General features: G+C 37.8%; 1 protein-coding gene across 3 annotated transcripts in view; it reads right to left on the bottom strand.

The window, feature by feature from the left end:
- Window positions 1–27,797, bottom strand: part of LOC127697246 (contactin-associated protein like 5-3) — an 883,854-nt gene that overhangs the window by 114,739 nt on the left and 741,318 nt on the right. For 2 of the 3 annotated variants that reach the window (XM_052200245.1, XM_052200246.1), the window contains exons 15-19: window positions 26,295–26,422; window positions 25,927–26,097; window positions 18,305–18,523; window positions 9,530–9,769; window positions 456–680 (exon numbers count right to left, since the gene is read on the bottom strand). In XM_052200245.1, the coding sequence (XP_052056205.1) occupies window positions 456–680; window positions 9,530–9,769; window positions 18,305–18,523; window positions 25,927–26,097; window positions 26,295–26,422 (983 nt within the window). Of the gene's footprint in view, window positions 1–455; window positions 681–9,529; window positions 9,770–18,304; window positions 18,524–25,926; window positions 26,098–26,294; window positions 26,426–27,797 lie in introns of all 3 variants that reach the window. The other variant, XM_052200247.1, reaches the window with a different exon arrangement.

The following is a 27,797-nucleotide window of genomic DNA, read 5'->3' as shown; positions in this document are numbered from 1 at the left end:
AAAAAGAATATTCTCAAAAGTGAAGTCTTGAGTGACAGAGTTATGACTCCCATATGATATTTCTCTCAATAACCTGGGAAATGTCAATCTATAAACACAGCCAATATTTATGTTTAATAGGCCCCAGTTATAAGCATGATAGCAAAGATAACAGAATATATGTAGAAAATGTCTTGAAACTCAGATCTGCTTATGATCTCCTATACTTAATGGATTTCAATGTGTAACAAATAATAAGTAATTACTATAACACAGTCAAGAAAAATTAACGTCAATGAATTCAGACTTAACTGGCAAATTGACTCTGGCCCAGAATACCAATTATGTCTTATAAAGGTGAAGTGGAACAAAGGTTACTTAGGCTGTCCACTTGTGAGTCTCTGCAAAGCACTACAGGGCAAGAAATGTCCTTCCAGGCAAGGTTGGCCTTGTGGCAACATGCCACTAACACTCACCATTCCTGGAGAGCAGGATACTAAAATAACTCTGAGAAGAAAAATTGAGGTAGAACAAGAGTGTGGGAGCTTGTGCCGTTACAAAACTCAGCATGATGGTTTCTTTGGATGGAGCTGTATCTGTGTAGACAGCTGAAGATGAGGTACTTGTGTTCTTGGTCACCAGGTGTGGTTCTTGAAACATGTATTTAACAGAGGTGGCAGACTCAAAAAGAGCTGAAATCTCTGCAAAAGAGAAGACAAGAGAGCATATTTTCAAACATTTAGTGAATTACTCTGTAATATCTGTTCCTTGATTATTCTGCATCCAGCACTGGGTGAAGGGTATTTTAAAAAACAATACAATCTGCTTCATGATAATTTGAAGATGCTCAAATACATCCTTGTGTGCATGTGCACATGTGCACATGTGGATTCATGTTGATATTGGAGATCACATGTTGGATGCCTTCCCTTAACACTCTCCACTTTGTATTTTTAGACACTTAAGAAGGAGCTTCTGGATTGGTTAGACTGACTGGTCAGTGACTCAGGGCTCTAACTTTCTCACCACCTGCAGTGGCATCTAGTTTTTTAAGTTGGAGCTGAGGATCCACACTCAAACTCTCACGCCTGTATGGAAAGCACTTTGCTAACAGAATCATTTCCCAAGCCCATTGCAACCATTCTTTTAAATTATATAATATGGCTGGGGAGGTTAATCATAATAGGCAACCCTTTCTGTGTATTATTATCTGATGCTGTCAGAGTGTGTGTGTAAAACACTGAGGAAGAGTGCCCAGCAATGTTTACACTTTTCAAATTCCCAAGTTATTCACCATCAAGCCTGCATCTCCAGTTTACAAGCCTACCCCTTCCTTAAAATCACCAATTAGGAGGAAGATAGAAGTTAAGTTCATAGATTGGTTCCCAGTACCACCAATTATGCTAATGGGCACAGTAGCACCTCAATTAGATGTTTGCCAGGCAAGAAACACTCACTCCTCACTTAGTATTTTCCATAAAAATCTTGACCAGATGACTGGGACTTTTCTCCATCAGATGATTCCTGTGGGTAGGCCTAAGACTAAGCTTGAGCTTATAAGTAAAGCCCCTAGTGTGGTTGCATCAGATCAGCTCCTGTTTGTTCTTTTGAGGGTCACAAACACTTCCTTGTTAGAACATTTCAATTTGTTGGCTGGGAAGATTCACATAGGTTTCAGGACTATCAATCTGGATGGTCTTGATGTCAACAAATCCAGTCTAGCTCTGTCTATATGTGTGTTTGTAATGCTACAACAAACTTTTTGTTTCCTGTCCATGAAGTATATCTGTCCATGTCTCATTTTTATTCCTGATTTTGTTGATTTGGATACTGTCTCTATGCCCTCTGTTTAGTCTAAGTTTTTATTTATCTTGTTGATTTTATCAAGAACCGGCTCCTGGATGTGTTGATTCTTTGTATAGTTCTCTTTGTTTTTCCTTTGTAATTTTCAGCGATACGTATTGTTATTTCTTGCCTTGTACTCCTCTTGGGTGTGTTTGATTCTTTTTGTTCTAGAACTTTCAGATGTGCTGTTAAGCTGCTAGTGTATGCCTTCTCTTTTTTCTTTATGGAGGCATTCAGAGCTATTAGTTTCCCTCTTAGCCCTGTTTTCATTGAGTCCCATAAGTTTGAGTTTGTTGTGCCTTCATCAAATTCTAAAAATTCTTTAACTGCTCTATTTATTTCTTCCCTGCCTAAATTACTATAAGGTAGAGAGTTATTCAGCTTCCATTTGTTTGAAGGCTTTCTGTTGTTGCTGTTTTTGTTGAAGACTATCCTTAGTCTGTGGTGATCTGATAGGATGCCTGGGATTAATTCAATCTTCTTGTGGCTGTTGAAGCCTGTTTTGTGACTGAAAATATGGTCAGTTTTGGAGAAGGTACCATGAGGTGCTGAGAAGAATGTATATTCTTTTGTTTTAGGATGAAATGTTCCATAGATATCTATTAAATCCATTTGGTTCATAACTTCTGTTAGTTTTACTGTGTCTCTGTTCAATTTCTATTTCCATGGTCTGTCCATTGATGAGAGTGGGGTATTGAAGTCTACCACTATTGTGTGAGGTCTGCCTTTTTATGTGTGCATTGAGCTTTAGTAAAGTATCTGTTATGAATGTTGGTTTCCTTGCATTTTGGGCATAGATGCAGAAATTAAAAGTTCATCTTGGCAGATTTTTCCTTGGATGTATATATAGTGTCCTTCCTTATCTTTTTTGATAACATTTGGTTGAAAGTGAATTTTATTTCATATCAGAATGGCTATTCCAGCTCATTTCTTGGGATCATTTGCTTGGAAAAAAAATCTTCCAGCCTTTTTTCTGAGGTAGTGTCTGTCTTTACCACTGAAGTGAGTTTCCTGTATACAACAACATTCAGGGTCCTATTTAAATATCCATTCTGTTTGCCTATGTCTTTTTATTGGGAAAGAGAGTCCTTTAGTATTAAGAGAAATTAAGGAGCAGTATTTGTTGCTTCCTGTTATTTTTGTTCTTAGAAGTGTAATTAAGTTTGTTTGGCTATCTTCTTTTGGGTTTGCTGTGTGAGATTAATTTCTTTCTTTTTCTTGGGAGTAGTTGTGTTGGAATTCTTGTGTTGGAATTCTCTGTCTATTTTCCTTTGTAGGGCTAGAATTGTGGAAAAATATTGTTTAAATTTGGTTTTGTCATGGAATATCTTGTTTTTACTATATATGGTAATTGAGAGAGTTGTGCTGTATATAGTAACCTGGGCTGGGATTTGTATACTCTGGGGGTATGTGTGACATCTTCCCAGGATCTTTTGGCTTTTACTGTCTCTGGAGAGAAATCTGGTTGTCTTCTGATTGTTCTGCCTTTATATGTTACTTGACCTTTTTCCCTTATTGCTTTCAATATTCTTTGCTTTGTGCATTTGGTGTTTTGACTATTATGTGATGGGAGGAACTTCTTTTCTGGTCCAATTTATTTGGGGTTCTCTTGGCTTCTGTTATGCTTATGGGCATTCCCCCAAAAGGCCTGCTGACTCATTCCAGTTGAAAATCTAGGCTCAACTCAATCTGGACTTTTGGAGGATATCTGGTGGACCAATCAATGCTCATCAGCAGCATTCCTTAAGGACCTGTGCAGAAAAAAGCTTCTGCTTGCCAGACTTGCCAGAAAGAGCCAGTTCCTTCAAGATATACCTGATGGTGCATAACAAAGTCTAAAGCTAACTTCCAGGTTCCTCAGCCCCTGTTATGTCTTGTACCTATTATGCATTTCAGTGAGCACAGTAGCATCCTGACCCACTGGTTCAATTTATTTCCTGCTGTATCCTAGCTCTATGGCTATTCCAGATTAGAAAACAAGCCAACACCCACCCCCAACCTCCACTCCCACAAATACCTGGCTTCTGGCTCTTTTTTTCCCTTGATTGTCTCTCTGCTAGTCTCTTCCACATTTTCCTGCCAGTCACCTATCCCTGCAGGAGACACAGCACAGTCCCTGAACAGACCTATATGCTCCTTTTCTCTCTGCTTTGGACTCTTCCCATTGCCTCTGTCTGTTCTCTTGCTTATATCTACAACAAATAAAATTACAACCCCCAGGGAGCAGCAATTTCCTTAGATTCTTCACTCTGCCCTCATTTATAGAGGGGAGAAACATAGTTCTGAAATTGTTTCTTTTTCTTCCCCAGGTTTGCATGGTATATATGTACCCCAACAGTAGCTCCACATGCCCAAGTGAATAAACATATTAAAAACCATTCCAAATCAAAATAAAGCACATACGATTTACAATCATGACCATGAGTTTCATTAGTAGTCTTATTCATAAACATCAGATTATGGAGACAGTCCGGTGTCCATGAATAGATAAACAGGCAAACAAAGTAGGGAATATCCTGAAAATGCTTTGACAGTAGAAAGAAAAAAAATCCTGATAATATGAATGAATTAGATAAGTTATTTAAAGAGAGACAATACAATGAAGCAACTGGTGTTAGGGATCATTTATATGAGAATTCCAGGTTAGGATCTTTTAGAGATAGAAGGGTAGTAGTGGCCTGAAGTGGGTTGGTATGGAGACTGTGAAAGCAACAGGAATCAGAACAGCATACTTTGTTTTCCTTTTTAAGACAATGAAAACATTTGACACACAGAGGGTGGTAGACCGAACCCAGTCAGAAAGAAGGTCAGCCAGGGCACATTTACAAGGCCACATTGAATACAGCTCCCAGCGCCCCATCCCCACCTACAACGCCTTTGTCAATTTAAGCTAGGGCTAACCACAGAAACACACTTCTCATCCAGGCCTAGGCGATTACAAAGTTTAAGCAGGCTTTTATTCTGGGAAGCCAGTCATTGTTAACTTCCTCTGTGCCTTTGAGATTCAAATACACTGTTAAAAGCCTTTTATCCTTTTCACAATCAATTTTTTTTTATGAACTTGGAACCTTCAAATCCATTCTAGTTGGGGGTTGGGAGTGGGGGTTTTGGCCACTTTGAGTGCAGAGGTGTCTCTCTAAGTCGCAGGACTGGAGAAGTTTATCCTGAAATAACATTTAACTCTACAAGATCAAAATTAAAAGTCTCAGATAAATACATACAATTGCACATCATTAGCTTAAAAGGTTAAAAGCAATAAGCAAAGTTCCAGAAGACAAATTGTTGATGTTTTGTCTAAGCTCCACCCCACACCTACCTGGCAATAGCCAGGTATGCCCCGCCCTAGAGATCTGGCCCACTATAAGAGGGGCTACTTTTGCCCCTCCTCTCTCTCTTTGCTCTCAGCTCTCCCACATTCTCTCACCTCTCTGCACCTAGGGCTCTTCCCCCCTCTACATGGTCATGGCTGGCCTCCACTCCACTCTCTCTCTTCTCTCTCTCTCTCTCTCTCTCTCTCTCTCTCTCTCTCTCTTCTCTCTCAATTCCTCTCTCTCTGCCTCTCTCTACCACTAACTCCCATCCCCTACTCTGAATAAACTCTATTCTATACTATGTTTGTGTGTGTGGTCCCTCAGGGGCAGAGGTGTCAGGCAAGGGGCCGCCTGGACACCTTCCCCCATGCTGCTGAGCCACACTCCCATAACCCCCTCTACTCTCCCCCTTTTAAGCCCCCCCTTCAGACCACACACACAGAGGCATAGTATAGAATAGAGTTTATTCAGAATAGGGGATGGGAGTTAGTAGTAGAGAGAGGCAGAGAGAGAGGGAGAGAGAGAGGGAGAGAGAGAGAGAGAATAGAGAGAGTGGAGTGGAGGCTGGCCATGACCACATGGAGGGGGGAAGAGCCCATGGGGAAGAGAGGTGAGAGAATGTGGGAGAGTGGAGAGCAAAGAGAGAGAGGAGGGGCAAATAGCCCTTCTTATTGTGGGCCAGATCTCTGGGGTTTGGCATACCTGGCTATTGCCAGGTAGGTGTGGGGTGGAGTTTAGACAAACATCAACACAAATGCTGCATGCTCTCTCTCCTTCACATACATATAAGAGTCCTGGTCTTTCCACCAGCCTCCTCCTTTTATACTTTCATAAGGCGTCTCTCTTGATCTATCCTATGACAGTATACATTTTAATGGGGAGGGCGGGAAGGGAGACTTTGAATTTAAATTATATCTCATTAAAAGACTAACAGTAAATAATGTCTTTAAGCATGAAAAATCAATAAGCTACATAAGTAGAAGGATATTTCTATCATTTTATTGAAAGAAATCAGAATCACAAATAAGAACAAGCCCTAAATCAAAGCAGCAAACTAAAGAAATCAAAGGTTCCACTGCTGAGAGTGATTGAGCATCACAGGGGCTGAGCAAGGAATGAGTCAGAGGTTAAGTGCTCTTCCTCCTAGAAAGCACTTCAGTTTCATTCTCAGCACCCCTGTCAGGGAGCTAAAACACCTGTGTTCACAGTTCCAAGGAATCTGATGTTTTTTCTTTCCTCCTTTTGCTCTCTCACACTCAATGGCTTAAATTTATACCACCATGCAAAATAAAAATGAAATTCAGTCTTTACAAACAATCTAAGACATTACAGTCTTGTGGAAAGGGAACCTGGGAATTTCCTCATCCCATTGTCTCATTTCTGTAAGAATGTTGTAAAAAATATTTTTCATTGTCACATTGACCCATGATGAGGGTCCTTGTCAAAATGAACTCCAAATCAACAGAACCAAGGCTGTTTCCTGAAATCTCTGAAATTATAAACCCTGTTAAGCAATTATTCCTTGTTATAGCATAACAAGGAACAGAAAGTTGGTAATTTGAGCCAACACAGGTAAAGGAGGGTGTGTCCTTAATTTTGTTTTGATATTCTACATGTTTAAAACCTTCATGGCTGACATACACAATGCTGAAATACAGAACAGAGAAGAGCACCTCAGCAGAAAGCAACCGGTGCTCAGGGAATCTCACTTGGCACATGGTTCTCCTTTTTAGTTCTACATCACTTTTCCTTGAGCCCTTGTCAAGACAAAAATATGGTTAAGAAGGACATTCTACATCCATTGCTTATGTAAGGGATCATTTAATTTGAATATAGAGATAGAAATAGAAATCAGAGGATTATGTAGGATCCATAAGAGGCTATGAAAGACATGTCTGTTTATTTAATTTATGGATCAAAATGGGAAACAGTGGATTTTAACAGTTGCGACAGTATTGTCAGAATGAATAGAAATGTTTCAGAAAAGGGAACTTGTAATTTTGAGGCTAAACGTAAAGATTGGGTATGGAATGTTGGATAATGTCCCTTAAAAAATGTTGGTAAAGTCACTGTCCAAATCCTTCCACCATTAGAAGATTTTGTTATAGATACTACAGTATACTGTTTGTATATCTTAATGTCATGTTTGATCCTCTGCATCTGCTCCTTATTATGATGGGACCTCTAAAGGATGAACTCCAACTTTTCAGAGATTGATACCAGAGATCTCTCCTTGTCTTCATATTAGGTTAAAACATATTTTCTTATTTTTTTAAGAATGTCATACATTATGTCTTTGTTAGCTTTTCATAACCTTGAAAATGAATCTTCAATAGAGAAATGCGTCCATCAGATTGTCCTGCAGGCAAGCTTATAGGAGACTACTTCTTCTTCTTCTTCTTCTTCTTCTTCTTATTATTATTATTATTTTTGTTTTGGTCTTTTCAAGACAGGAGAGAGGGAGAGAGAGAGAGAGGGGGAGGGGGGACAGAGGGAGAGAGACAGAGACAGAGATAGAGAGACAGAGACAGAGAGAAGAGAAGAGGAGAGGAGAGGAGAGAAAAGAAGAGAAGAGAAGGGAAGAGAAGGGAAGAGTAAAGAAGAGAAGTAGAGGAATAGAGGATGGCCATGGGCATGTGGAAAGAGAAGGAGGCAGGAGGGGAATGGAGAGAGAGGGGAAGGGGCAAGGGAGAAGGGGACAGAGCAGTAGAAGAGCAATTTTGAGTGGAACAGGCATGCAGACATTTTATAGTGAGTTAGGCATACAGGGATGTTGCCACATAATTGTGGGGAAGAGTTTAGACAAAATGCTAACAGTGGTAGTGTCACAGTCACAAAAGAGGGTCCAGGAAGTCTTTGACTATGGTAAAGACTTCATTCTTTCAGAGATTTGTGGACTTGAGGACATCAGCCAAGATAAGTAGCAGTAATGAGGCAGAGCTGGCCTGAGTCTAGGAGAGGTACTACATGCATTACAGATTGTAGAGCCAGAGAAATGAAACAGGCTAGTCCCTCTGTGGGCAATGTATAGGCAAGTGACCCTGGGCTGTGCAAAGAAACAAGGGGAGCAAACCAAGAAGAGCAAACATATATTGCAATATTCATGAATAGACTTTACTTTCTCTCCCACCTTGAGCTCCTGAATTATTTCCCCCTGAAAATATATTGTGACCTGCAAACCAATTAAGTCCCTGCCTCCCTGAGTTACTTTTGATCTTGACATTTGTCAGAGCAGCAGAAAGCATATATATAATCTTTTCCCCACGTATTCCCTTCTAACTTTGTGTTATTTATGTATTTATTTATTTATTTTTCAAAAACTGAGTCTACTTAGTGATGGCTTTATTGGCATACATGTACATCCATCCAAGGGAGAATAGGAAAATGTCAATGGTCATACATATTAAGAAACTGGCTCTTCTTGAACTACTATCATATAGTTAGCAAATATCAATAGATCCACAGGTAGGGATGGGGCTTCTTCAGTTCTTCCAACATCCAGGTTGGAATACTGACTAGTTAGATGTTCTACATGTTATGTGTAGAGAACTGTAACTGCTAGGAGTTTATGAATGTTTATCTGCAAAATGATTAGCAAGATGATTAAGTGCTTTTTATTACATCCAAGGACCTGGGTTTGATCCATGGGACCACAAAGCAGAATGGGAAGGTCAACTGCCACAAGTTTTCCCTTAACCACAACATGTGTAATACCTGCAGTGTCTGTATTCACCCCCAAATAAATAAATGAAATAGAAAATTTGTCAACTTTTGTTCTCAGTGAAGTGTTATTGAGATGGGGACTCTTATTTATTTCAAGTTCTGATGCATGCATGGTTTAATCCTCTGTAGGTTGTAAAGATTGTTCCACTATTTTGTTTTCATAAGGACTTATATCCCAATCTCCATAGGAACAGCAAGCACATAATCCAAACTAGAAATGTTAGTATGCCTCTAAACACAAGTATTTGTTACACTTGTCTTCAGCTGATCATTCAGCCAGGAAGATGTGCCCATTTTCAGTTATTACTAAATGCAACTGCACCGTCAGAAAGTACATAAGCCCAATATGTGGAAATGACTTCTTGATGAGCTAAATAGAGTCTACACATAGGAAAACTGCCTGAGAATATAAAGGATAAGTGTAGGTACTGTTTGATGGCATGAAGATTATTGTTTTGAAAATGTCATGTGGGTGCTACAGTTCCACACATAGGAGAAATGGTATAGATTGCCTGAAGGCCTAGGTAAAACTGGCTTAAACATGGCATGTGGGTAATAGAGCATTTCATGTAGAAGCAATGGTGTGGGCTGCCTAAGGGCACAGGATCATTGACCATAGTATTTTGAAGCTACAAAACCACGTTCACTAGTGTCATGTATGTCCATCTTACCTTTCTGGCAGAAAGGCCCTTCATATGCTGAGTTGGTACAGTCACAGGAGTATCCACTCTGCTTCTCCACACACTTTCCCCCATTGTGGCAGTTGTTTCCATAGCTGCTGCAGTGACCTGGACAGCCAGGTCTGACGCCAGATGTGACCTTTGCCCTCTCCTCCAGATCTATTTTTTGCCCATTCAGTTGTAGAGAACGAATGCATCCAAGAAAGCCTTTTTGTCTTGATGATGTTCCTCCTAATGGTGCAGAATAAAGTACAAACATCAAAGTTATCATAGCTGTAATGCATAGATGTAAATGATTGATCACAAAGTTTCTAGCTGCTAACCCCACCACCCAAAATCAGGACATGTAAGGCTATGGACTCTATCCCTGGACACAATAAGAGAGCCAACAGTGGTCACAGCTTTTCCTCTTCCCCTTTTAGCTGCAAACAATGGATGTCCCTTCCATACAGCCAAGAGATTAGATAGCCTTGATACTGATGATATCTAACATGTAGAGTAGGGCATTTGGTGTAAGACTTATCTCTGTCTCCTTGGAAATCTACAAGAAGATGCTTCCTTTTGGTTCTTTGGACCAACTAGCTCTCACACTCATTTCTGGGCCTGTCAGAATTTTGTGGTCTTGATGCTATTACCTTCCCAATGAAGCTCATCCAAAGAAAAATTTCATCTGTACCTGTAATACCTTATTTTAGAAGAGTAACATCTTTGTGGTAACACTTAGATGTAATGCTATTGTAAGCTCTGCTAGATTTTTCCTAAGTTTCCAGTGAGACAAATAAAGTTAAGGAAACTGGACGTGAGGGTCAGGGATATGATTCAGTTGGTAGAGTGGTTGCAAGGCATTCATAAAGCCCTGAGTTGAATTCCCCATATCACTGAATGAACAATACATGTCACTGTACAATAATAGTCTCAGCACTCAAGATATAAGGTTAGAATTAAAAGGTGAAGGTAATCTTTGGCTATGTATCATCTTCAAGGTCAATTTTTTATACATGAGACCCAGTTTCAAAGAAAAATTGCCTTGAGAGGCAGAAACTGAAAGGGAAACATAGCTCTTCTTAAAACGATTAAAAATCAGACTTTTTACAACCATGGTCTCTGAACATGAATAAAATATGAGTTTTTATGTGGCATATAGTGACTTTTATCTGAAACAAAAGCGATAGAGTCAGATTATCCTTTCTGGAAAATTTCAAAGAAAGCCTTTCAGTGAACCACAGAGACAAGCTGCAACATATTCCCTTGTGCTTATGATTAAGATGAAATTACCCTTCATATGAGCTTCCTCATGAGAGCAACACCATCAAGGCCACAAAAATCCTGGCAGGCTCAGAAATGACTGTGCAGAGTTCTTAGGTCCAAAGTACAAAAAGGAAACTGTCTTAGTCAGGGTTTCTATTCCTGTACAAACATCATGACCAAGAAGCAAGTCATGGGGAGGAAAGGGTTTATTGAGCTTACACTTCCATGTTGCCAATATTCAGCTGATGAGTATCTATCTTTCCAAATTATAACATTCCTTCTTAGAGAGGCTTATTAGGACCAGTAACAAACCAAATCACACTATTCACAAAGTATTCATAAGCTTCTTGCAGAGGTTTTAAAAGTTTTAACAATAATTCGAACAGAATATCCTCTTTTCCCCAATCCCCACCCCCAAGGTGTGTATAAGAGGTTCAGAGACCTGAGCAAAGCAGATGTTTAAATCATAGTCTAGGCCAGAGTGAGTTGTCAGTGAGGCAGCTACCTGGGCCCTGCATGTTGTTGTGAACATGCCTCATCCATAAGCATATAAGAAACAGTAAACTCTCTGTCTCAGTAAGGGAGACTTAAGTGAATCTGCTTCTTTGCTTTGTCATGTTTGCCCTGCCTAGGATGAATAGACAAGCTCATTATTTATATCTTCCAGGGAAAATTCACAAAACCATTTACTATCACGTTAGAAGAACAAAAACCATAGCTTTAGTCTTAGAGTAGTTTGCAGTCTTCTTTAAAGTCTCAATCTTTATCTGAGAGTTCCTTGAGACCCAAAATAATTCCATTATTTTTAAGTATAGCCATTACAAGCATGCTTGTGTTATACTAGACTTTCCAAGTTCATCGAATTCTCAGATGACCAGAAAGTTGTGTTGCTACCCTTTAGTCCACAAAGTGGGGAAAACAATTTCAGAAAGATCATCTTGGCTATGATTAGGAGTCAGATAAACTCTCCATGTAAGTGAGGTGATGACATAAGATCTGGTGACTGGTAACACTGCAGAGGATTACCACCACTAAGAGCTAAGTGGCTATGATAAATAATTAAGGTTAATATCACAACAAAGAAAATCAACCTTCTTCTACTTCTCTCTGACATCGTTTTCAATTTTGAGAAATATACATACATTCATTATCCTTTTGGCTCCTGACATCAATCTTCTTGACAACAAAAACTGCTGGTTGGATAAGTTTAGCTAGAAGTAATTTGGTAGAGCATATCTCAATTTGGTATAGGTTTAGAGTAAATTAATTAGGACAGTGTTTCCATGGATTGAGTATGAATCAATGCCTTAAAGGTACTACCTTCATGTCCAGCCGAATTTCTATCACCATATGTTTAAATTGATCACCAATACAATGAGGTGTGCAAGCATGTGCATGTTATTGGAATTGACACCTTGATAGAGTTGTAGTCAAGGTTAGTCTAAGCAACATACCCACTTCTATTATGCTTCTCTTTCGAGTGAGTCTTATTAGAAATTACTGTGCTTTATTGAGTTTGTCTTGATGAAACTGGAAAGGGAAAAAATTCTGGAGGAGATGATCTTTGAATGCCGCTTTATATCTATCTCCCAGTTTAGTATTCAATAATAGGTACATTTGCAAATGTCATCTGCCAATAGCGAATTGCAGGGTCAATATTTCCATTTTCGTTTAACTCATTTCATCAACAAATGAATGAATGAATGAATGAATGAATGAAAGTGAGAGTAAATGTTTTGCTTAGTCATTTCCCTTGTGTCCTGTTCAGTATTTGTGATACATAGTCCAGCAAAAGCAACAGGGAAGAAGGTGCTTATTCAGTTCTGAATTCCAGGGTAGAATCTATCATTGTATAAATTAAAGGCTGTAACTTGAAGCAACTCCTCACATCTACAGTGAGAACAGAGAGAAAATGAATACCTGCAAGTTTACTCTCAACTCATCTTACCCTATTTTATGAAGAAGAACTAACTGACAAATGTGTATCGTCTCTGGAGATTGGGCTTAATGTCTATATCCCTGCAGAAGCACAGGAGTCTGTACTTCCCACAGTTTCCTTTAGCTCCCTTGCAGTCATCACTGAATGGGCTAAATATGACCAATTTAACAAAAATTAGTATAATACATCAATGGTTTTTCCATTGCTATGTTTCATCTCATTGTATGTCTTTCTCTCTCTCCATTATTCCTTTGTCCTAATTCTTCCATCCCTCCTCTCTTTTCTTCTGCCTTTGAATATTGGGAAATTTATTCACTATGTGAATTATTTTGCCCTAAGCGAGTAAATAGCTGACAGAAGCTTAATATCTGTCACAGTAAGTCTTAATTATTAATTTGACAGATCTAGAATTCCATGGGAGACAGACCTCTGACATGTGTATAACATAGTTTCTAGGTTATGTGAATTAAGGTGTGAAGATTCACACTAAATGTGGATGGCACCATTTCTATTGGCTGCTTTCCTGGATTAATAAAAAAGGGACAGGGAGTCATAGCACTGGCATACATCTCCCTCTGCCTCCTGATTAAGGTTCCAAGGAGAAATGAGACTCATAGACTCATCTTCACAAGTGTTCACTGTACAGCTGCAGTATATCTGAAATGATGCCACGCTCACCTAGTAAAGTAAGAGACTCTTCCCAATGGGCTGTTCTATGCACACAAGGATGAGGCATGCAGGGAGTAGATCCCTGTCAGTCTTGAACTGTATTTCTATTCATTGACAAAGACAATTGTATCCTTATGCCAGCTACTTCTCTACCAAAGTCACATCGAGAATACTAATTCACAGTATAAGGGTGAAATCTGAATTTCAGACCTCTAGCACTCACATAGTAGATGGGAGGTTTGTCACGGTAGCCACCTGTATTCCTCACTAAGGAGACAAAAGCAACATGCTCCAGGACAAAATTAGGCTAACTACATCAGCCAAGTCATGGGTTCAACAAGAGACCTTGACTCAGGAATAAAGAACAAAATTATCAAGGAATGTTCTTGATATAACTCTCTGTCCTCTTGATGCTTTCAGGGAATCTATCAAGCAATGACTTATTGATCAGCACTTTTTAAGCTATGACACTGAAGAAACAAGGCCGTGCCAGGAAGTACATCTAATTTAATAAGATGCAGCCTGTGCCTGGTAAATAGAAATCACACGTGAACACAGTTGAATGAACAAATAGCTGCAAGACACTCTTCTTTGATTTAAAAATCCTCCCTTTGCCAAAGGTATCTTAACAAACACATCTATATCAGTACTTAAGTAATGTCATACTCAATATATTCCAATCAAGGCACACACTAAAATAATGACAATTTCTGCTGCTTACCAAAAGTAAGCATGTAGTATCTCCACATTCTTGAGTGATGGGGAACACAATTCTTCATTTGGGCTGATGGTTAATTTTGCCAATTTGAAACAACTTAGAGTTATCTGTTAAAAGATTCTCAGTGAGAGACTGATCAGATTAGGCTGGCCTGTAGGCATGCCTAAAAGTGGGGGATAAGCTTGATTAACTTAATCCCTGTGTGGGGATATAACATAAATGTAGGCGCCACTAATCATTGGTTGTAGATCCTGGACTCTATAAAAGAGGAGGAGGTGAGCTGAGAGTAAACATTCAGGTATTTACTCCCTCTCTGTTCTGGACTGTAGATGTAAGAAGTTCCTTTCTCTACATATTAGTGAATTTTAACCTAGAATTTTAAACTGATTAAGTCCTTTCTTCTCTCCTGTTTTTGTTGGTTTATTTTATCACAGCAACTGAACAGGAAACTAGTGAAATGACTAAGCAAAATACTCATCTATTCATATGGTTCAGATGAATTAACCAAATATGGACATGTTGGGATTTCAGATGCCTTTGGGCTGATGACAATTGTAAATATACTTTTCACAAAGCTTGAAACAGTGACACATTAAAAAAACAAACAAACAAAACAGGCTATATAAGAGCCAGATGGGATGGAGGACACTGAGTAAACAAGGTCTTCTAAACACAGCAGGAGTAACACACCTATGAACACAAAGAGACTGATGCCATTCACAGGGCCTGTACTAGGTGGAGTCTGAAAGCTGAAAGGTGAACACGTGCCCAGCCCTAACCCAGAAGGAATCTCCAATTGATAACCACTTGTAACCACAAACTTTCTTTCTTCCAAGATAGTCTCACTGTGAGAATAAGCTACTTTTAAGAGAAGACTGCATGCCCAGCTGTAGACTGTTAATAGAAAACCAGCTCAACTGTATCTTTGTAGGTTTCTCATCTTATAATGTTGTGTCATGTCCTTTTCTCCTTCCTTCCTCCTTTCCTTCCTTTCTCCTTTCCTTCTTGCTTTCCTTCCTTCCTTTCTATCCATATATGTACTATCGATCTATGTATCTGTATATCTATTTATCTATCTAATCTAATCTAATCTAATCTAATCTTCTCTCTTTTTATCCTATAGATCCTTTCCATACATAGTATGCCCTCCAGTTTAGTGTTTTTATGGACTGCCTAAGTGGTTCTTTGTTTCTTGTACCTTCTATTCCTTTTTGTTTGTTTTTTTGTCCAAATCTGATAAGTTAGTTTTATCTTATTATATTTAATTTTATCTTATTATATTTAATTTTCTTGTTATCATTTATAAATCAGTTTGTTTTCTAGTGAGAGGCAGAAAGGGTGTAGATACATATGGGTGGGGAGAGGAGGAGTGACTTGGAGGTATAGAGGGAGGGGAAACTGTAATCTGGATATATTATATGAGAAAAGAAAATCTGTTTTCACTCAAAGGAAAAATATGAAAAGTAGAAGAATTTTAAGCTGATCTCCTAATCTGCTACAGATAAATTTTGTTTCATTTCTTAATAATAAATGTGATATTTCTTTATAAAAAATAAAAAAAAAACAGAAAATAGTCAGGGTATGATGTTGATGACCTCTACCAGTGTTCCCCCCCCCCCTTTTCATCTAGACAAACCAAATAAAGGACAGCAATTTCACTTGAGAGGGAAGCATAAGAAAAATAGACATGCTCTTGGACTCATCTTGGCTACAAATCTATCAGGCTGCCTCTTCCAGTCCAATCTACATGCTTTTACAACTCACTGGATTTGTGGTTAATTTAAATGTCTGGTAATAAAATTCTGACTCTCTTCATTTTTAACTTGCACAAAGTTCATCTGACATCTCTTCTTATAATAGACAGATATATATGAGCTTGTATAAATATCAGTACTTTAGATTCTTCTTTAGCCATAAAATTCATCAGTACTGAATGAATATAAATTATACATTGAAATAGAGTATATTTGATGAAAATTGTAAAAATACTTGAACTGATACCACCAAAAAAGCTATTAAATATTGATAAGTTGTAATCTTTCCTGAAAAAATAAAATACAAGGGTTAAATAGAACTAAGACAGTTATATTTAATTTTTTTAATTAAAAATGTTTGGTAGGAAATCACATTACTTACTGTAGTCATCAATTAAGAAAAGGACGCATAAACATAAGAAGGTTTTAAATCACCCAATCTTAGTTATTTTGTGTATGTAAAATACTGTTGGGATGGTTTGTATATCTTTGGCCCAGGAAGTGGAACTAAAAGCTATGGCCCTGTTAGAGTAGGTTTGTCTCTGTGAGCAGAGGGTTTAAGTTCTTCATCATAGCTGCCTGGGAGCCAGAATTCTGCTAGCAGCTTGCAGATGAAGCTGTAAAACTCTCATGTCCTCATGTATGTACTATGCTTGCCTGTATGCTGCCCTACTGCTGGCTTGATAATAATTGACTGAACCTCTGTACCTGTAAGCTAATTCCAACTGAATGTTGTCATAAAAGGTGGTCACAGTGCCTCTTCATAGAATTAAAACCCTAAAACCATTGTGAAGACATGTTTGATAAATAATAAAAACTCATATTCTAATATCCCTTTTCATTTAGCAATATATTTTTAGTGATAGTATGTTCAGATTCAAAAATTACATTAGAGCAAACATAAAGGAAGCTACTAAGAAATGTCCATGGAATGGAGATAGAGCTGCATGGCTGGTAGTGAACTATAGATTCCGGGTATTGTTTGAAAACAAAGGTGAAGAAAGTTATATACCATGATTAATCTGTAACTTATGTAAAGGTCTGTCTAAACATCCAACTTCAAGGTTTACACATAAGTATGCACCTTTAGCTATTATAGCATAATGCAACATCAACCTTTAAAACCCTCACTTGTATTTAAAGATTTGCTTTGATTTAACAGTTCTGCAACTCATTTTTTCAAATTATTGTTTTCTTATTTACAGTGCTGAGATAGGCCTAATTTTTAGAATTGGACTAAAATATCTAAAATACTCCCCATATCACACACACACACACACACACACACACACACACATGCACACACATGATGTATACACATTGACACACATACAAAAGAATATCATGAAAAGAAATTACTTTTCTTTATTGATATCTTCACCCCCACTATCAGCCAAGGATGCCTGGAAAGAATGAGCTTTCCATGACTATTGATGGTGCTAATGAGGGAAGGAGAAGTGAGGAGGAAATGGGGAAATAAAGGAAGGAAAATGTTCAGACCCTGACTTCTGCTTCTATTCTTTCCCAATACTATCATTGACCTCCTTTTCAGAGAACATACTGGTGCTAGTGCTGAGTCTCACTGAGGGAATGAGCAACTGAAGGCTTCTCCTTAGAGACCAGGCTGCTTCTCTGTGCAAAATCAAGGCAACTCTATTCTTATTATTGTGTTTTTGTAGAGTATCAAAATATCCCAATACTTCACAATTGTCAAAGTTAGGAATATAGCCCATTTTATAGAATACTTACATCCTGTACATGAACTGTTGGGTTTAATCACAAGCAATGCTTAAACCAGGCATAGTACTGAAAGGATGCAATCCCAGTATTTCTTCAGTTGGAGGTAGTGTACATCTCCAATCCCCTAACATCAAACACTAATTAAGAAAATGCTCTGTAGATTTATATACAGGCAAAGTATTTAGGGGCATTTTCTCAATTGAGAGTCTCTCTTTCAAGTGACTCTAGCTTGTAATGTGATGACATAAAACCAGTCAGTATACTTTCCAGTGTTTACTATGGAAAACTGAAGTTGCTTAGTTTTGATCACATTGTTAACAATAGTTAAGTATAATAGTATAAGTAGTTATAAGTAATAGTTATAAGAGTGATGAACTGGAATATCTATACCTATACTATAAATTTCTAGTACAATGATCAAAATTATAAAACTCCATATGAGCTAGAAAACAATAAACACAAGGAGAAATGATAACAAAATAGTCTGAGATAGCAACTAAATTTGCTTAAGAGTAGCACAAACTTTACTGCAATGGCCATAAAGCTAGAGTAAAACAATTTATAAATTTAAATTTATGGTGAAAAAAACACCATATTTTTGCTTGCTATGTGTAAAATACTAGAAGTTGTCCTTGAGCTAGAACAGAAAGCTGTTTTACAGGTATTTTGCGTAATATATGATTTATGATATCTCCTACCTACAAATAATTGGCTATTCAGCGGAAGTTTGAAATGGCCTCCATCTAAGGTCTCTCTCATACTCCATGGAAGGTTGTCCACCTGCAATGAGGTTTTCTTAAGGTTTCTTTCTGCCCGGATGTAATGCCATTGGTTGTCATTCAGAGGAGAAGGAGACTGGACATGGAGCTCAGTGGGGCCTTTCCCAACATCAGTGGCAAATGTGACTTCAGAAGGAGCTGCAGCAAAACAAAACAAAACAAAACAAAACAAAACAAAACAAAACAAAAACAAAACAGATGTGAGCAAGAAGGCCATTGTCAGTGTGTTGCAGGTACAGAATCTTCAGAATGTTTAGTGAAAGGCTTTATATGTCTCCATCAATGTGGAGAGGATACTTTTCAACTCCCTGTAGCACTGGACTGCCAACAGCAGTTTAAAATTCTAAGGACTAGATTGGATTAATTGAAGTGAGAAGACAGCCTAAAGGTGAGTAATGACTGGAGTCCTTAACTCAATACAAAGAGGAAAGTGAGTTGAGCAGTAGCATTCCTTCATTACTTTGTTTCCTGATTACTTATGAAACATAACCTGCTACTTCCAGCTCTTGTCAGCATGCCTCCCCCACTATGACAAACTGTACCCTGAAACTATGAGTCACAATCATAAAACCTTCTTTTATTGAGTTTTTTTTGTCAGATAATTTTTTCAGTAATAAGATGAGTGAGCAATGTCATATTTGAAGGGGTAGGTGGTAATAGTGGCTGTAGTGATTTTAGCAGTCCTGATGGTGGTATATTGACAATAATCACAGTAACTATCATGATGGTTCTAGCAAAGTATAAAGGATGGTGGTGGAGATGGCGCTGATGGTGACAGTAATAGTGCTTATAGTAATTATGGTGGTTTTGACAGTACCCATACATATTAAGAGAGAGCTAGAAGTGATGTTATGTAAATACCAAAGTAGAATTTTTCTCATTTTCACCCTAAAACAACTTCAGAGTATGTACAATCACCTTCAATTATCAATGAAAACAAAAAAGATGAGAAAAAAATTCTAAATAATATTTCATATATATCAGTAGAAGAAAAGCTCCTAAACAAGTCACTCTTGTCATTACCCAGTGACATGTGATAATTTTCTATGCACAAAGAATGAGAATAATTAGTTTTAAACCAAGGATGAGGAAAAGATAGGCTCCTAAGTAACTGGAGCCTTTATATATCAGACTTGGGCTCCTTCTTATAACTTTATGGTTTTTCCTCTTTCCTTAGCTAATGCAGGAAGTGGGTTTCTGTTTGACCATTGCATAAACTACCATATCAAAGATATCCAAGCTCAAACACTACCTGATACTATATCACCAAAGGCCCCAGGTAACTGAAGACAGACTAAGCCTTGTTGTCTCATGAGTCCTAATCTTAAAGAAAGGCAATAAATTGGTGCTTGAAAATCATATCAACAACAAAAAGGAGATTTACCACATAAATTATAGAGCTACCCTTTCCTGAAGAAATTCTTATATCACATCTCAATTTTCTTATCTGCAAAGTGGGGATAAAAATATATCCAATTACAAGGTTATCTGCATTCTGATCTAGTTAAAATCCTTCAAACTGTCCTTGGACCAAAGTAGGTGCTTATAAGAGATGGTTGTATTATTTCTGTAACATGTGATTTTGAAATGCAGGTAAATTTATTTAGTTTGCAATGTTGTGCATTGAAATAATATAATTAAAAGGAACTGACTGCAAGAAAAAGAATAAAAACAAAAGCAAGGGAGTCCTTGAGTCCATTTCTGATTCTTTTTTTTATTCTTTCTCTTTTTGTTCCCATGTCCATGTATATGCAAATCAGTGTTTGTGTGTGTGTGTGTGTGTTTGAGAAAGAGAGACAGAGAGACAGAGAGAGAGAGAGAGAGAGAGAGAGAGAGAGAGAGAGAGAGAGAGAGAAAGAGAGAGAGAGAGAGAGAAAGAGGCAGAGGCAGAGGCAGAGGCAGAGAGAGAAGCATATAGTTGTGGGTACATATAAAGGATAGAACTCAACGTCAAATGTCCTTACTAAGGAGCCCTCCACTTTCTTTCTTACTTTATTCCTTTATTCCTTTCTTCCTCCTTTCCTCCCTCCCTTTCTTTCATCCTTCCCTCCTCTCCTTCTCTCTCTCTCTTTCTCTCTCTCTTTCTCTCTCTCTTTCTCTCTCTCTTTCTCTCTTTCTTTCTTTCTTTCTTTCTTTCTTTCTTTCTTTCTTTCTTTCTTTCTTTCTTTCTTTCTTTCTTTCTTTGTTTCTTTCTTTCTTTCTTTCTTAGCAGAGTCTATTATTGCCCTGGGGCTTACAGATGAGGCTAGGTTGCTTGGCCCAGCCAGGTCATGGGTCACTCCATCTCCTTTCCTGAACAGTGGAACTTCAAGGACATACCACTACACTTGAATTTTTAATGTGTGCTCTGAAGATCAAACTCAGGGCCACATGCTTATAATGCAATCAATTTTCAACTAAGCTATTTTCCCAGCCCTGGTTTCTCTTTTAATTATTTCAAGTTGTATTATTTATTTTATTTTATGAACAGCACATGCATGTCCAATATGTAAAAAGACAGAGAGAGTGATAGATCCCATGAGTGTTATTATCACTTAGATGGCTGAAATCACCATGGAGGTCCTGGGAATTAAATGTAGGCTCTGTGAAAAAAACAGCAATTGCTGTTTCCTGTTAGTTGTTGATCCATCTTTCTATCTTCAGTTTCTATTTCTTATTTATGTCACATGTTCCATTCTGAATGTCTGCTCACCTAAAAATCAAATATTTATGTAATGAAATGTGATAACTTTCCTTTTTCCATGTATATTCTTGGATTCTTTGTCAAAGATCAAGTGTCCAAAAGCCTGTTAGTTTATTTCTTATTTTTCAGTTCTATTCCATTGACCAACATGTCTTTCACTGTACCAACACCATGCAATTTTTATCTATATCACTCTGTAGTACAACTTGAGGTCAGGGATGGTGATTCCACCAGAAATTCTTTAATTACTAAAATTTGTTTTTGCAATCCTGATTTTTGTTTTTCCACTGGTAGTCTGAATGGAGAAAAATGAAAATATACTCATATTTACCTTGTTTCACAAATCTGAAGTCCAAGTAGGTCAAGGACCACAACATAAAACCAGAAGCAGTGAATTGAACAGAAGAGAAAGAGTGTGAAGTAGTGTGAAAGAGCCTCCAACTCATTGGCAAAACTCCAATGGCTCAGGTTTAAGATCAAAAACTTATAAATGGACCCTTGTGAAATTGAAAAGCTTTTGTATGGCAAAAGTTATAGCAAATAGGACAAATTGGAAAAAAAACCCTACATATTGAAAAAACAAATCTTCACTAACCCCACATACAATAGAGGGCTAATATTAAAATATATAAAAAACTCAAGAATCTAACCCTCAAAAACTTACCTAACCTAATCAAAATATGGGATATGGAACTAAACAGAGAATTCACAACAGAAGAATCTTTAATGGCCAAGAAACACTTAAAGATAACTTCAAAGTCCTTAGTCATCAGGAAAATGTAAATCAAAGTGATCCTTAGATTTCAGTTTACACAAATCAGCATAGCGAAGGTCCAAAACTCAGGTGACAGCACATGTTGGCTAGGATGTAGAGAAAGAGGAACATTGCTCTATTGCTGGTGGGATTGTTAACTGGTACAACCACTATGGAAATCACTATGGTGGTTCCTCAGAAATTTGGGACACCCAGCCATACCAAAAGATGTCCCACCATACCACAGAATCGTTTGCTCTATTTTGTTCATAGTGGCCTTAGTTGTAATAGGTAGATGGTAGAAACAACCCATATGCCCATTAATGGGAGAATGGATACAGGAAATGTGGTTAATTTACACAATGGAATACTATTCAACTATTAAGAAGAGGACATCAAGAATTTTGCAGACAAATGGATGGAACTTGAAAATACCACCCTGAGCTGAGGTAACTCAGACCCAAAAGAATATGCATGGTATATACTCACTAATAGATGGATATTAGCCAAAAATGTACACATTTCTCCTATAGAACACAGAAAACTTAAGGAGTTTAACAAACAGAAAGTTTAAGTGATGATGCTTCAATTCTACTTAGAAGGGAGAAGAAAATATTAAAAGGAGGCAGAGGAGAGAGGGAATTGGGTAGGAGAGGGAAGGGTAAGGGTAAAGGTATAAGGTGAACAGGATCAGGTATGGGTGCCAAGTAGATTGAAGAGAATTCCAAAGGGCCAGCAGAATATATGGAAACACCAAACATCAGGTGTTTGGAGTTAGGCAGATCCTCTTAGAAATTACAGAGATGTGGAAGTTAAGAGACTCTCAGGATTTAATGGGAATAATAGATGAAATGCCCAACAGTGGTGAAAGCGAACTTGTAGAATCAACCTACAAAAGATAGACAGGGACTCAATTCCAGGGTCCTAGTTGCCAACTCACAGTCAACATTCCTGACCTTGAATTTTTCCTGTCTTAAAGAACTTCAGGGATAAAACTGTAGAAGGAAAAGGCGATGAAGTGACAGGCCAAACTTGGGGTCCATCTCACGAAGAGTCACCAAGGTATGACACTATTACTGATGCTATTGTGTGCTTACAGACTGGATTCAAACATGACTGTCCTTGGAGAGGGCCCATCAATAGCTGACTGTGACAGAAATAGATACTTACACCAAATCTTTGGACTGAAGTTGGGGCTCCCTGTGGTTGAATTAGGTGAAGGATGGAAGAAATGCAAGAGGAAAGCAACCACAGTAGTCTCAACTAACACAGACTCCTGGCAGCTCAGAGACTAAGGCACCAACCAGGAGCACACAGAAGCTAGTGAGAGGCCCCCAAAACAAATATAGCAGAAGGCTGTCTGGTCTTGCTTCAGTGAGATAAGAAGTGCCTAATTCTCAAGAGTTGAGGCCCCAGGAAGGAGGGAGGCTTTGTGGTAGGGGTGCATTCTCTCAGAGACAGGGCAAGGAGAAATGGGATATGGAACTGTGGGAGGGGTAACCAGGAGGGAGTTCAATGGCAGAATTGTAAGTAAATAAAATAATAAATAACAAATAAATATATTGTAAGGAATGTTAATGAAATAACACTTCATCATCAAAGGTTCACACACACACACACACACACACACACACACAAACACAAACACCATAAAATCACTGTTAATTTTTAACAAAACATAAATGATACTCAAACATGTTTATTTTATTTCTTAACATTTAGTGAATGTTATACCCTAAAGAACATTTAATATAAACAACTGTGTATATTCTACTGGATCCATTAAAAATCAAATGAATGTGTTTGTTTTCAAGATTAAGAAAGGGCTAAACAGATGACTTAGTGGTTAAGAGCACTGTCTGTTTTTCCAGAGGTTCTGAGTTCATTCCTACCAGCCACTTGATGGCTCACAATCATCAGCAATGGGAACTGGCACCTCTTTTGGTGTGTCTGAAGATAGCTACAGTGTACTGATATATACAAAATAAATAATTCTTTAAAAAAAGAGTAAGAAAGCAGGTTTTCCCTTTCATTTGTATGATTTTGACTACCATCTGTAATCTGAATGTATACATACTCTGGTGTCACCACTAGAGTCAAAAGAGCTCAACACATTGCAAACCCTTGATGATTTTCTTCAGCTTCTTTCTACTAAACTCGAGATTATACCTATAATAAATTCTGAATTAAAATATATTTTGAAATCAAAGTATACATTATCAATTATATATATACATATATATATTTAATAATATAATATAATTGACCTTCAGAAGATCAGTCAGTGCTCTTAACTGCTGAGCCATCTCTCTAGCCCCGTTTTCATGTCTTAAAATTCCTCCATGTTATAAAGTGTAGCAAACATGATTAGAAGAATTGAAATAGTATGCAATGTCTAAATATTAATGTTCAATCCTTTTTTATTAAAACAATGCTTAATGTCCTTTTGGATTCAAGTTATAATGGTTCTAACCTTCTGGAATGGAAAGTCACTAGCATGACCACCCTTCAAACACTTCTACAAGACATTACTAATAACTCACACTCTGGGACTAGAAAATAGTTTCAGTATGAAATCCTGTCCTGAAATATCAAGTTTTAGGCACTAAAGTTTTTTTTTTTTAATATTATTGAACCATGGAGTATGTTAAAAAATATTTTCTGTAAGGATTTTTGAGTACTTGGATATTTTTGAATCACTGGAATTGATCCTAGCAAAGTCAGACATGAACAGTACAATAATTTGGGGAGTTTATTATAAAAATGATTTGCTTTCCAAACTTGCCCTTGTGTTGAGAAATCTTCCCAAGTTCTTTTTTTATCTAGGGGTTTTTACAGGAAAAAAACTGTTTTATGGAAAATAAGTAGAAAATATCTTCTTAGTGTAATACAATCTGTAGTTTTATTTGAACATGAACAAGTGAAATCAACTTTAATGAGGTCATTGAGAACTTTGAAGAAAAACAAAGTATGGATAGATATTTAAAGTTATTACTGAAACACACTAAAACAATGTTTTTCTGTTTTCATAAAAATTAATTAAACATTGCTATATTTACTTTTGCTTTCAGTACTTGTATGTGTTTATGCAGGTATTCTAACATGTAGGGTCTTGCTGTAGAAAATCTTCCCATCCACATTTTTTTAGTGTTCATTTGCCTTCATAACTGTTATTTCACAGATGAGAGTGTGTCTTTACAAAGGTATAAATCATGCATCTAATCCTGCAATGCACTTCTGTTGGCAAGAAAGTAGTCGAAAACTGCATGAATACTCACTGACTAGTTACACTCCTCTATTGGTGGAAGATAAAACATCATGTGAGTGTGCACACATGCATGCATGCATTGTGTGTGTGTGTGTGTGTGTGTGTGTGTATGTTTGTGTGTGTGTGTGTGTGTGTGTGTGTGTTATCTGGTCATGAATGCCAGAGATCAATGTTCAGCTTCCTCCTCAATTACTCTCCAACCCAGTTTTTGGAACAGAGTCTCTGCCTGAACAAGGAACTCACCAACCCTGCTAGATGAGCAGCATTCCTTTGACTGTCTGTGCTTCCTTTGTTGTGGGAACGATAATAGGTTTCCAGGCAACTGAATTCAGGTCTTCATGCTTGCATAAAATTCATTTATTGTTTGAGCTGTCTTTTAAGCTCATACAAAAACAAAAACAAAACAAGAACAAAAACAAAAAGAAAACAAGAACAAAAACAAAAACAAAAAACAGACTTCAGAAGCATGGCTACCACAGTAAAGTGAATCTTGAATATGAAGAGAATGGTCAATAGCAGTTATCCCTGTTTCCCATAGAGTGTGGAGTGTGGCATCTTAAAGGGACAGCTAAGAAATGACCATGACTTAATAGAGTTCAGCCTGCAAAATGTATGCATGGGTACCCTTGGAATGTACATAGCCTGACGAAACAATAACAAACTCTCATAGAACACAATAAATAATACCACCCTAGCCTCACTTGACAGCTTCAGTTCTAGTTTTCCCTATAGTGATATTAACTTGACATAGAAACCTGTACTGGTGGCTGGTGGCAGAGACAAAAGTAAAACTCAAAAAGACAACTGACACTGTATTCATAAACGATGGCACTTACAGGTGATTTCAAGTCGAAGGAACTCTTTAATGCCAAGGTTTTCAATGAAAACTCCAGATAAAGCAGTTGTTTTAAAAAAGAAGGAAATGTCAGTGTTGAATTCCACACGGAATGTAGGAAAGTGGAGGTAAGAAGCTTCGGTAGAAAATGAGACAGCATTCCAGAAGTGTCCTGTGAAGCAGAGATGCCTTAAACATGGCTGGTTTGTTTTTAACGGTGTTTGAAAAGGAAATGGGCTTGAGGGTAATTTTCAAGACTAGGAAGACAGTAATGGGAAAAGGTATAAGATAACCAAAATGCCTTGTGCTCATGCAATTCAGATAAAGGGCAGTGACTTTGGAGGTGGGGCTGGGGAGTGTTGTACTCACGGTCACCATGGCAACGCAAGGGGCCAATTCTCCAAGCAGCTTCTGAGTTTGATCTGTTTGTATCAGTGATGATTATCTGAGTTACAGGCAAGTGATCTTTGAAGGAAAGAAAGCCAGTATTGTTTGCCCTGAAAAAGATAAATGTAAGGAGGGGAGGATAAAGTGTAGATTATGTAGAGATTCTGTGCTAAGACTCCACTTTTGCAGTGGGACTTCGATTGGATGCAGCCTGTCTAGGGTTGGAAGGAGCATTCCAAAAGGTATTTTATTTCCGGCCTGAATGAATAATTAGAATACCGACTGTAGACTCCATTGAATACTTCAAAAAAAAAAAAAAACCACTTCATTTTATAGCTTCCCTAAAAGTGTTTGCAGGAGCACAAGCAGTTTCCAAAGATTACAGCGCTGATGGTGGCCAAGCGGACATGAATGCTCCCTGCAGCATTAATATGACATTAAACATCGCTTCACTTTCAGCGACCTGAGAACTAACTTGAAAACAGACATCACAAATTTCGTTCAATACACACTCAGGGTGCTTGGCTGAACCATCTCCCTTCACCTTCAGGATTTAATCAGGTGTGAATGTTCCTTATCATCTCTTAAGTTGTTTTAAAATGAGCCTCTATACTTAATTGGTCGTTTTTGCTTTGTTATTTAAAAAGATCTTGCTAGGTAATGGCTCTGGCTTTGTTCTAGTTAATTATGCAAATATGAAACTTTTTTTTTGATAGGAATATGAAAAGAAGTGATAAAGCCAGTGTTTCCTCCTCTTTTGAAGCTGTCTTTTGGAATCAAGGTAAAGATGGTGCCACTTGGCAGAGCATAACATTTGGAAGTGAAAACCTGGTGTTTTGTCATTGTGGGGATCTCTGTCCTATAAGCTTGGTGTGTGAGCATGGAAACCCGAGTCTGGGTTTCTGAACCTCCACAAAATAAGCCTATTCTCATGGCACTCACTTTTAATCATAGGGCTGGGTAAGTGGAGACAAGAAGATATCTGGATCTTGATGGCCAGCCAATCTGGACAAACTGGTGAGTCCAATGAGAAGTCTTGACTCAAAAACTGACTTATACTTTACAGTACCCAAGGAATAACAACAGCAGCTGATGTCTGGCTCCCACATATATACAAATACCTATTTGCACTTACCTACCTGTATACAGAAATAAAAAGTTACATACATATAACCCATACAATCACCAGGAAGATTTGAAAAAGTAGTATAGAGGGTAACACTATCCAAGTATATACTATTCATGTATGATGTTTTCAAAAAATCAAAATGTTCTAAAAATAATAATACAAATTCAATTCAATTAATGAAATGAACTATGTAAATAGTTCCAGGTACAAATATGCTAGGGACAGGTCTAATGTTCGCACTCACCATTTTCCTGTGTTATATGTATTAACACTATGTGCATTTATAAATGGTGAATATCCCTCCCCTCCGAGGAGCTGAGGAGTTTCCTAGGGTCACAGCATAGAAAGGGTGGGGA

The sequence above is a fragment of the Apodemus sylvaticus genome, chromosome 12, assembly GCF_947179515.1.
Source record: "Apodemus sylvaticus chromosome 12, mApoSyl1.1, whole genome shotgun sequence".
Classification (NCBI taxonomy): Eukaryota; Metazoa; Chordata; class Mammalia; order Rodentia; family Muridae; genus Apodemus; species Apodemus sylvaticus.
The sequence above is the reverse complement of the archived record's forward strand: the minus strand, read 5'-3'. Positions and strand labels throughout refer to the sequence as shown.